Source organism: Microtus oregoni, unplaced genomic scaffold (assembly GCF_018167655.1).
Source record: "Microtus oregoni isolate MIOR12 unplaced genomic scaffold, Mior012 000036F_ref0000092, whole genome shotgun sequence".
In the NCBI taxonomy this organism is placed as follows: Eukaryota; Metazoa; Chordata; class Mammalia; order Rodentia; family Cricetidae; genus Microtus; species Microtus oregoni.
The window spans coordinates 20,045,223-20,057,087 of NW_024543095.1; the positions used below are offsets into that span (position 1 = coordinate 20,045,223).

The 11,865-nt window shown below is 43.3% G+C and overlaps 1 protein-coding gene across 2 annotated transcripts in view; it reads left to right on the forward strand.

Moving 5' to 3' along the window:
* Nucleotides 1–11,547, forward strand: part of Npr3 (natriuretic peptide receptor 3) — a 59,548-nt gene extending 48,001 nt beyond the window's left edge. The window contains exons 5-8 of one of the 2 annotated variants that reach the window (XM_041631154.1): nt 532–626; nt 3,490–3,625; nt 5,175–5,259; nt 6,250–11,547. In XM_041631154.1, coding sequence (XP_041487088.1) covers nt 532–626; nt 3,490–3,625; nt 5,175–5,259; nt 6,250–6,361 — 428 coding nt within the window. In that variant the 3' untranslated portion in view covers nt 6,362–11,547. Of the gene's footprint in view, nt 1–531; nt 627–3,489; nt 3,626–5,171; nt 5,260–6,249 lie in introns of both variants that reach the window. The other variant, XM_041631153.1, reaches the window with a different exon arrangement.
* Nucleotides 11,548–11,865: the final 318 nt, after the last annotated feature.

The window sequence follows — 11,865 nt, forward strand, 5'->3', positions numbered from 1 at the left end:
GTGTTTGCATAAGCAATGAATGAAGACACATCATTGGGCAATGAAGACTTGCTCTTTAGACACTGGCCCCAGGGACCCAGCAATCAGACCCCCAGCGCTCTTGCAGCCTGTATGGAGCATACTACTGAATCCTGGGTCGGAGTGATTTTCCTTATGAGAATTGTCCAATGAGGACCCAGACCTATGTGTGATAAGACATCTTTACCTTTTTGCTACTTTTTAGAAAATAAAAAATCAAAACTCTAGAGTAAGCACATGGCCTTCAGCATTAACCTTCTTCTGTTCTTTTTTTTTCCAGAAGTATTCTCCAAAGATCATTTCTTTTTCTTTTTTAAATGGAGAAATGTTAAGAATTTAGGAATGCAGACACAGATGAAATTACAATGTCTTTCCAAATGCCAACAAAAATGCTTCCAGTCTGATGTGATTCCCTGTGGCATGAATTTGTTTTAAAAAATCCCATCAATTCATTTTCTTGGCAGGCAGAGGTACCGTAAGTTACTAATGTAGAGTTCTTTGCCTCTCCTGCAGGTATCGCTGGGCAGGTGTCCATAGATGCCAACGGGGACCGGTATGGGGACTTCTCCGTGGTTGCCATGACAGACATTGAAGCCGGCACCCAAGAGGTGAGGAAAGGACACTTCTACATTGGTCACTCTGGCAAGTGGGGACTCTGAGGGTGTATTTGTCCTGGTGTCCAATGCACCCTTCAAACACAAATGAGCCTTCTGGGTAGGCAAAGCTCACTATTCACTGAGGTGGAAGGCAGAACACACCACCGTGTGAATTCTAATATTTTTCTTGCTGGCCTCATGACATCATTAGAACCATATGAGGTGAAACCTAGAAAAATAACACATGTTCTACTGAAAAATAGTTTTTCAACAGATGATGATTGCCCTTTTTCCTTGCAAGGTCAAGGCCATCACTCTTTTTTTTTTTTTTAAAAAAAACCTTTTTATTTATCCTTTGTGTTTTTCACATCATGCATCTCAATTTCATTCATCTCCTTTTCCCTTTCTATCTACCCTCTGCCCTTTTACTCCCCCCAGTAAAATAAAATGAAACGTAATAAAGTTTGAGAGAGAGAGAGAGAGAGAGAGAGAGAGAGAGAGAGAGAGAACAATCTTGTCATGGGAGCTGCAGTGTGGCACAGTGAGTCACACAGTAAATCCTTTGTCCATATATCTTTACTTGCAAGTGTTCATTGAAAAGAGTCATTGGTCTGGTTTGAGGTCTCTGGTCATTGCTGGGACCTCACTGGGGCTCCTCTTGGCTATCCTGTTGCTGCCCTGTGTCACGGAGGTCCTGCGGCTTTGAATCTGCAGGATGTGGCCCTTCATGTGCTCCAGCAGATCATAGATGGGGTGGTTGTTGGGGTTGGTCAACTCATAGCTCTGGTTCTGGGTTTGGATGCTTGCAGGTTTGTTCAGCCCGCCAACTCCCCCTCCCATTTCATCACCAGGGTTAGCTCTCAGACTTGCTCTATCTAGTTCACCCTATGCGGCAATGAACAAGGGGTGGAGCCGGTTCTCCTGCTTTCATGCTCTCAGGGTAGACCAGTAGGCTTACCCACACCTACACCACAGTGCTCTACTGTGCTGCCCAGGCAAGATGCATGGGCCACTCCCCTGAGTGCTGCAGCTGCTGAGTAGCAGACACAGCTCTCCCACTCTGAAGATCAGCATCACTCCTGTTGCTTTCGTGGGCGCTGGCATACGATACCTCTCCTCTCTGTGGGGTACACCTAGTCTTTGTATGGGACGTGAGGGAGCAGGAGCCCTCTGGCTGTGTTCACCAAATGATTTTCATATCGCCCCAGACCTAGAGCTTGTCTGCAGTCTGACTTCCTCCTCTGGAGAGTTGGGGAGTGATGGTTCATCCCATCTCTTTGTGAGGCTGCACATGCAAAGCACTTGGGATAGACTCGACACAGCAGCCACTGTCATATTTCATGAGGACCTAGAACTGGTTTTGACCCTGAGCTGATATAGCCTGGGAGAGGCTGCTGTCCCTCAGTGAGGAGGGATGAGAAATATCACAGGCCACCCAGGAGGCACAAGTCTGTGCCCAGGCAAAAGTGGAGAACCCCTAGGAGCTGTGTGAGGAGGCACTGCCAGATTGGCTCATGTGACTGATATAAGTCATTTAACTGGAGTGTGACCCTGCAATTATATCATCCAGTGGTCTAAGGTGACAGCTGAAACAGAGTTCAGTCTGATAATGGGAGAGCACAAGAAGTGAGTTCATCAGAGATGAATGTGACCCCTAAGGACATAGCACTGGCCAAAAGGTCAACCAAAAAGTTCTTCAAAGATACAATTTTTTAAATTACATCTATCTGTCTGTCTGTCACTATCAATCTATATCTATCTATCTATCTATCTATCTATCTATCTATCTATCTATCTATCATCTATCTATTGTGTATGTGTAGGTCAGAGGACAATGGGTATTGGTTATTTCATTCCAACATGTGGGTCCTGGGTATCCAATTTAGGTCTTAAGGCTTGTTGGCAAGGGCCTTTACCTCTGAAGCCATCTTTCTATCACTCTAAATTATATTCTTTAGTATTATAATTGTATGTCGATCTGACTGGAGGGTGAGGGGGACTGTGTATCTGTCACATGCTTAACCTGAGCAGGTATGCAGTGACATTGGTTTCTGTCGCACATCCCCAAGGGAAAAGGCCTCACACATGACTGACAGTGTGGACTCCTTAGTGGCTGAAGCCCAGATAGGGGCCCTGTGGAATGAGCCAGGGAAAAGGTGTGAATCTGTAGACTATTGTTTCATAGGGAAGTGAAAAGAATCCACCCTTCCCACTATGCAGTAGCAGCTGCTGGATACCTGCAGGGACAGCATTGGTAGGGTGCAGCCTCCAGTGTAGACAGGCCTCACCAGGCACTGTCTCTGTCGTGTCCATACCTTTTCAAGTCTACGTGACCCTGATTCCTTTGCTGCCTTGAGGAGCCACTGTGATAGTCCGCGTGCACAACAGGAGAGCCCCTGACCCCTCCCGTTTCTCATGCTTTTCTGAAGCTCTTGCTGTCACTTCCTGCTGGTGATGATGTGTAGAGGTAGCCTGTGTAGATCAGGCTGTGTTTTGGGGAGCTCATGCAAGACTACGAGCTTTGTGCCTCCTTTGGGAACTGATGTGGAATGAATAAAGCTGCTTTGGCCTATGGCAGGGAAGAATATAGCCAGGCTGGAAGGGATATATATATATATGGAGTAGGTGGAGTCAGAGAGATGCCATGTAGCTGCCAAAGGAGACAGACACCTGGAACTCTACCTGGTAAGCCTCAGCACTGTGGCCATACACAATGGAGCTAGCTAGAAATATGCTTGAGCCATTGGCCAGAGTGCTGTAATTGATATAATTTTCCAGGTCTGAGCAGCCAGAAAACAAACGAGCAGCCTCTGCTTACAGGGAACAGGTAACTTTGGCTTTTCCCTTTTTATGTCTGACTTTTGCCTCTCTGTAGGTTATTGGTGATTACTTTGGAAAAGAAGGCCGGTTCAAAATGCGATCCAATGTCAAGTACCCCTGGGGCCCTTTGAAACTGAGAATAGATGAAACCAGAATTGTGGAGCATACCAATAGCTCGCCTTGCAAATCATGTAAGTTCAGAGACTTAATTCACTTTTCCTCCTCTTCTCCAGTCACATGGGGCCAGCACATGTTGCTCTCAAGGACTCGTGTTCAGAAAGCTCCCATGTCTTTTTCTGATGTCTTCAAACCCATGGGAACAACTCAAAAATAGCCATCCCTCTTCCCTTACCAGAAGTGTCCATCTTTCTTCCCTTTATTCTTTTCTTCCAGATGATAGTATATTCTATCTGGATTTATATCTCTTTCTACAATCTCTTAGTTATTAGAGGTTTCTACTTTGAGGAAAAATAATATTATTAACTGTCTCTTATTCATCTACTGTAACAAATCTCATTATTGATTTTAAAGTTTACAGTTGACCTCCAGATCTTCAAGATGGGACAGATAATGTTCTTAAATACCTGGCAACTTACAAAGAGGCAAATAAGCATTGAACATATTATTTATAGCCCATTTCTGGATGGAGAAAGAGAAGCAGGTGTATCTTCCTCAGAGACAGGAACATTTTTTTTAAGTGATTGTCTCTGAGGGGCTTCTGAAGAGGAAGAACAAGTGGTATCAATCTTGCAGGCCAGTTGGTGATTCTAGGTGACTATATATGGTCATTGTGTCTCAGGACCATCTTTTAATGTTGAGGAATTTATACTATACACTAGTTATGAGAAAGAATTAATGGAGAAGTGTATTGACCACATAGCCTCTGGGCATGGATCCAAAGTCTTACTTTGCTTCTTGCTTTTTTGGGCTAGGAGAGTTCCTTCAACTCACCAAGCCTCCCTTTCCCCACATGTAAAGTAAAATATACCCAGCTTTGGTCTGAGGAGCCCATGAGGCCGTGACCTGCAGGCTTACTATAAACTCTGCAAGGACAGGAGAGGCTGATTTTTCTAGAACTGAGTCCTTAATGGAGTGATCCAAACGGTTTGCTTTTTCACAAAGCTATGTAGGCCATTTGGAGAAGGGACTCTGGCTTTGGTGAGAGAACATCTAAAAACAGAATACTGACCCAGTACAATTCCCCAGACCTTCTAGCACTTAGGAGTGTCACCATCCCCCGTGAGAAACAGAAGAGCTGAAACAGAAGCCTTTGTCCATCCACGCTGCTTTCCTTGACTTTCAGCTCAAGCAGAGTGTGGATGTGTTTGAAATCTCCAGCTTCCAGCCTCATCAAATCCTGCTCGAATCTGTGCTTCTTTCTTTGTCTGTGATTCTTTCTAACCTTCCTTTCCTCCCTCTTCTTCTTCCTCTTCCTTTCCTGTTATAGATCTTGCTGTGTAGTTCAGGCTGCCTCAAACTTGTGATCCTCCTGCTCATCTTCCCAAATGCCAGGATGACGCCATTTGTCCCAGTCTCAAATTAAAACTTGTTTTGCTGCTGTTCTCTTCACTGTCACGTGACAATGCATTTGTCTAGTGCTTTCTGAAAAGCATGCATATATATATGTATGTATTTCACAGAGGAAAAAAAATGTTTCAACTGGGAGATGAACACAAATCAAAGTATTTCTACTTATTTTCCCAAATGAGCTCTGACCAGTGATGTCTCTTTTTCAAGCAGGTGGCCTAGAAGAATCAGCAGTGACAGGAATTGTGGTGGGGGCCCTACTTGGTGCTGGTTTGCTAATGGCCTTCTACTTCTTCAGGTAGGGACCATTCAAGATGCTAAAATTCACTCTGCATTTTTGGCTTTTGTCTCCTGTCTTTGCATAATACTCCCTGTGATTTGCCCACACCCTTCTCTGAGAGAAGGATGGTGGTTAAAATATCAAAGCCATTCTTTGGTGCGATCTTGGGTCTGGTGGTCATCTTGGGTTATGGATTTCTACTGTACTCTGGCCACCATGGGCCAGAGAGTTGCTGGGATCTCTGGACCACAGATCCATTCATGAGAATCCCTTCTACCTACCAAATGTAAACACGAAGAGGAAATCTGGACAAAGAATGAACCTATTCTCAAACTTCCTTCAATTCAGAAATAAGTGGCCATGTTCACCTTGAAGGGCTGGAGGGAGCGCCCAGTGACCTCCCATTCAGGCTGCTGAATGTGTTCTGTATTTGAAGAAGTCACGTGCTTGCTTAGCTGTTGCTATGGCTCAACCTCCAGGCTCATAAGCTGGTGCTATGTACATGTGCTCAAGGTTTTGGTCGTTTGTTGCAGTGGTGGTCCATTCTTTAGTAATCTTCAAAGGCTGAATTCAGGGCTTATTTCTAAGGTTTCTTCATTTTCACATGGAGATGTAAGTCTGGGTGTGTGTAGCTCTCTGTGGGAACAATTGTGTCCCTGTCCCTTTGGTCACAGTACACTTAATCTGATCTTTATCTGGGGGCATATCCTGGGAGTCAAGCAGAGCTTCTGGGGCAGAAGAGATAAGACTGAACCCACACGGTTCCAGGGAAGAAGGGGAAGGCTTGTTCTACAGTACATCGGAAAGCTTGCCAATTTTCCTCCTTGAATAAGGACACGATGCCTCGGGGCACACTACTTTAATCTCTGACCACGGTTTCATATTGTGTCACTTCTAATTTATCAGACCTAACCCAGATGTCCCTGGAAGGCATTTTTTGTAAGAGGAACTGTAGTATTTTGCCATCAAGTGAGGTTTTATTGTTGCATTTATTCTGCTTTTACATAGGAAGAAATACAGAATAACCATTGAGAGGCGAAATCAGCAAGAAGAGAGGAACATTGGGAAACATCGAGAGTTACGCGAAGACTCCATCAGATCTCACTTTTCGGTGGCTTAGAAGATCCCCCACTTTCGTCTGCTTGAGAGATAGATGGAAGGAAAGACATCAGGGGAGCAGAAAGGACGCTCGTGGAGAAGTCTTTGTTTTAGGCCGTAGTCATTCACTCTCCATTTCCTTTAGAAGCTCAGGAATGATTATTAATCACTATCTGCCTCCCGGCCTTTCATCTCATGGCAAACAAATCTGAGGATATAACGCCATTCTATTAGGTGTTCTGACCGCTGGAAGGGCATAGGATTAAATTTATGTTTCGAAAAATCCAGCGTTTCCGTATCTTGATGGCTTTGGGAGCCTTTCACACAAGGAAAGATGTGGTTTTTCTGAAATTAAATGTTTTGTAGCTAGAATAAAACACTTTTTACAAGTAGAATATTCCTGGAAAGAATTTAACACCCAATAAGAGGACAATAGAATGAAAAAAATCTCAAGCCTCGGAATGCAGGGCTGCTCTCTGGAGCCAGTGGACAGGTTTGTGGTAGACAAGGGCTGCGATCGGTGTCCACGGTCAGGTCTGACCTTGTGTCTCCAGAATGATCCTCCCTGTCCCTTTCAGTGTCTCAGAAAAACTACTCTGGAAATTGTAAATATTAGTGAGTTAGGAGGATTTATATAAGAAAAGCGAGTCTAAATGTTTCTTTTATGATGTAAAAAAAAGCCCTACTTCCTGCTAACATTTTATTTTTAAGTATTTTAATCTTATATTTTGGTATTAGAAATGTGTCTATTTTTTCATTTTGAAGATTAAATTTCACTTGTACTCTAAAAGCACGGAGAAAGTGTGTGACAAACCCATGGTGGCAAAGGGATGGCCTCTTTCTCTGCTGTCCTCTTTCCCACGGCTGTGGTCAAACACTAACTGCTAATGGCCGCTTTGACTGCAGACGTCTAGGAATACGTTCAGCTTGCAAACTCTAAAGGGACACATTGATTTTTAAGCCGTTTTTCATTGTGAATGGTTTTAAATTCTGGAGGGCTGCACCCCTTCTAAATTGTGGCCAACTGATTGCCCTTCAAAATCCAGGGAGGGAAGGCAGTGGAGTATAGCGGAGGATACCCAGACATGCCAATCTTTCCCTCCAGAAGAAACCGAGGGCGAGAATTTGACAGCGAAACACAGAAATGATAAATTAAAAGGAGTGCAGTTTATCGAAACGTGGTTGGAAGAGGGAGTGTTGATATCCGCTCTGTTCCCTGAACCCAGAGAGTTTTGCAGCCACCACAAATTACCCACAGCGCGGTAGGACAGACAAGTGCATTCTGGGAACGACCGAGCGAGCCAGCTTTTGCTGGGTATCCGATTCGCACTCAGTCCTGTCTGCTGAGGATTAAATGTGGGTTCCCACTTTACCGTTTGAGGAGAGAGCAAGGGTACCATCTGGTAATCATGCCTCTCTTGGTAACATTTTGAGTTCCTCAAACACCGTTTAGAGGGGAGAAATAGCATAATTCCTTGGAGGCCACATTCGCTCAGGTCTGCTGAAGAGGAAAGCTGAGTGGGGGCAAAGTTCTGGAAGCTGCTCCTGCTTGCTTCCCCGGGAAGGACGGTGTCATAGCTGGTTGCATTCCACGTCAAAGTGAACCGGCTTTTTCTGTGTGAGGCTCACTTCTTTCTTATGGCTCAGGAAACGGGATACAAACCACGTGACGAAAAGAATCAGCTGTGAACAACAGGAGCAGCTCCGTTGTGGTTCTGCATTTAGGCGGCTAAAGGAAAATTGCCGACTTCAAAAAGAGTGGAAATAGTAGGCAAGAAAGGTAGATCTCAAAATTCTAATGCAGGACTAGAGTTTGTGAGGTAGAACGCAGGAAAGCGGTGGCCGATGGTTGGGAACTCACATGACGGAAACTGAGTGCACAGACTACAACTGCTTCAGTTATCTGAACCTGAGAGCTCGATTCCCTCTCTTACTTTCTCAATAATCTTTTCCATATATTTCAGAGATATTCATTTTCTAAGGTTTATTTTTTGAACCTGCGTGTTAGTTACAGGAGAGGGGGTGTTGGGGAAAGTCCTCTACATGGCTATATTCTATTTGGTGTAAATATTTCTGACCGTTCTTGACATTTATATAGTGGTGCATTAATGGCAGTGTTGTTACAGAAAATACCTTTTCTTTCTACTTCAGCTGGAGGAATTGTTCCAAGTTTAATAGCGTTTCCCCAGGTAGGATGTTAAAGATGAGGAGGGAGTTAGCCTTTGAAAAATGGGTGACTTTTGTCTTCTCCAGAAGATGGTGTCATTTCTTATCATGATAAAGCAATTCTAGTATGATTAAGGTCATTTACATGTCTGCTATGTAGTTTTCCTTCCTTAAACATCTTCACATGGCTAGGCAAGGTGTTCTCAATCCCAGCACTTGGGAGGCAGGGTAGGTAGATGTTTGTGGTTTCGGGCCAGCATGGTCTATATAGTGAGTTTTAGATCAGCTGTGTTTACACAGTGAGACCCTGTGCCAGAAAAAAAAAATCTTCATATGAGTTGCCCAAATGACATTAAGTTTTGAAAATACCACTGAGCTGGTAAACCTCTGCTGAATGTATAGATGTTAGTTCTGTGGTGGCCCTGGGGTAAGCACTCTCCGTATTGTATTGTGGGACTTAAATTCCTAACTACTAAGCCACAGCTTTGACATTTGGTCATTTTTAATCTGCCAGGAGCCAACTATTACATAATAAGTTCAATGGGACTTTAGTTCTTAAGCCATTCTATACATTTTTACTCCTAAATCTAATGATTAAGATTTCAAAGAGGATATCTTATTAGTATTTTTCTCATCTAGTCAAAATGTGAGTTCATAACAAGCTAAAATAAGCATATAGTTATGTTATTGGAAATAAACACAATTTTTTTTTAGTCGATATTATTGTCTTAGAGTTGGGAGAGAAGACGGAGTCCATTCTGTGTGGAGTCATGCCCCTTCCTCGCAAACAGAGGTTTCACAGGGAATCCCTTCAATGTTATATTGTTTTTATGAGCCACCAGCACGGCTTTTCCTGAACCACAGATATAGTTAGTTCCACAGACCTTAAAATAGTTCTTTACCCCTCAGAACTAACTCGTGGAGGAAAGGGAGAATCCTAAGGAAGGAGAGCAGGTGGCCTTGTTTCCTCTCTCCCTTGAGAGAAAAGCTCTGGAATGCCAAGTAACTTCCTGCTCTGCTTACCAGCTTCCTGTGCTGTGCCCGAAGGCACATGCACCCTTTCTGTCCCTAGCTTACCTCTTTTCTTCTGATTGGGACTGGCTGGGTGTAGGGATGGAAGGCAGGCGGTGGGTGTAAAAGGGGAGGCCTTGTATACCTGAGACAGACAGTGAGTGGGCTCAGAAGCCAATTCTAGTGACACCATTGCTTTCTTGAAGCTGAGTGACTTGTGCAGTTCTTACACACACACACACACACACACACACACACACACACACACAAAGAGAAAGAATAGTGTTTATAAATTGGAATATACTAGTGCCTATGTTTCTTTGAGACACAAAGGACTCAGATCCCTACTGGATGCAGCTAGGAAGGCAAATGGCGATAGAAATTTGGCCCCTCTACCTACATGTCACAGGTTTTGTTTAGTTACACCCTGTGGTTCAGGACTTCAGAAGGAAGCTGGTAATGAGCTGAGTTTCTCATTCAGTGGAATAAAAAAAATGGTCTAGAAACCCAGGATACTTAGGGGCAGCATAGAAATAGGGAGAATGAGTTGGTGGCACCAGAGGGACCTGTCTCTCATCCAGTTGGTCTTTAGAACTGAAGAATAATGAACAGTTTAGACCTTCTGCAGTAGCCAGTCTCAACAAGAAATGATGGGCATGCCCAGTGAAAAGAACCAGGAGCTTATTTCTCCCAAGGCGACTATGGGAAGAACTTCCCTGCTGTCTCTACTACCTTTCTTCCCTGAGCCCCACCTACTGTCAGTCATGGCTCCACAGGTGTGTGGGCATCTTTCCCCTGCAGGTTGGAATTGGTGAGGGAGCCTCCACACCTACTCAGAGAAAGAGACAAAATAGCCCTGGCTGTAAGGAGGTAGCTGGCTTCTAATCAGAAAGTCTTACAGTAACTTGGCCATGGTGCCCTTGGACAGTTCAAGCCTTGCACACTAACAAGCCTGGCTTTGGTTCTCAGCATACAGATTTTTCAGATGCATCCTGCAGGCCTGTGGGATGAAAGTCATTCAAAAGGTGCTGGGTTGGAGGTTGTTCAAATCTCTCATTAACCACGAATGTTAATTCATGTGAAACCTAGAGCATTCAGAACCAGCTGATGTTGGTGTTTATGTTTTAAACCACTTTAAACACAATGAAAAGGATTTCACTGAGAGCTGTATCTCAGAGGTTAAAAATCCATATGTTATAAAAATTCTTGGTGTATCAGGTGTGAGATGGCTCTTAGTGGAGAGATTTGAACACGTAGACTTCAGAGTTAATAAAAACATGTTACATTTATTCATAGTTAAAGACATAAATTTATATGCACAGGAACAAAGAGGTCTATTTACCAAGCATGAATCATAACAGCCTACCAAATTCATTTCTTTATTTTCTAGAACAAAGCTGTCATAGTATACAGCAAATATCAGGTAGAGAAAGTTATTTCTGCAAAGAAACAAGCAAATGTGGATTTTGACATGAAGTATCTTATTCAGGATTTGGTGCTTGTGTCTGAAAATGTTCAGTGTGGTGTGCATAAGTTAGCAATGAAGTGCCCGCAACAGGCCGGAGGTGCTGTGTTTCTGAGAATAAGAGCTTTGGGCCCTGTGCATAGTTGAAACCAGGGGGTCACGAGCCAGGCATTGCAGAAGGTTAATCCCGGAGCCCGTGTCTTTTATGCCATGTCAGTCATGGCTAATTTAAATACAGGACCACCAAACAATACAAACCTACCATGAGTCTGGTAGATAGCTGCACTAGTCACATACAGCTTACTATCTAATGTAAGTAGGACTATCTGCATATAATGTGATTTAATTTATTGTTGTTTTGTGTAGAAAATGAGAATTAATGACTGTGGACATAGCCCTGTTTTGTATAATATATTTTATTTCTGGTGCAGAACTGGTCATTTAAACAATCTACTTCATTTGGGGTTTGGATATAAATGTGTATGTGTTCTTGTAAATGTTTCTACTGAGCAAGAATACCACATATTCCAAATATAATAATATGTTCTCATTAAAAATATACTCTACAGAAACAGTTGCCTGTCTATAATTTGACTAACATATATTGCATATATACAAGTTTTCTGAGAATTTCCTGTTTTCTTGAATGAGCTGAAGTAAAAGACCAACTAATGGCTATGATGGATTATAATGTTTGAATGACATTCATGAAAGGGCTCAAGAATTTCTGCCCCACAAAAGGAAACTCACAGAGATAGCATGGCATCAGAGTGCCAAACCCTGAATACATAGACTCCGTAGGTACAGGAAGAAGGTGGCATGGAGAATAACCATGCTCATCGTGAGACATCATGTGTTCCAACTGATGTCACGGGTTCATGTTA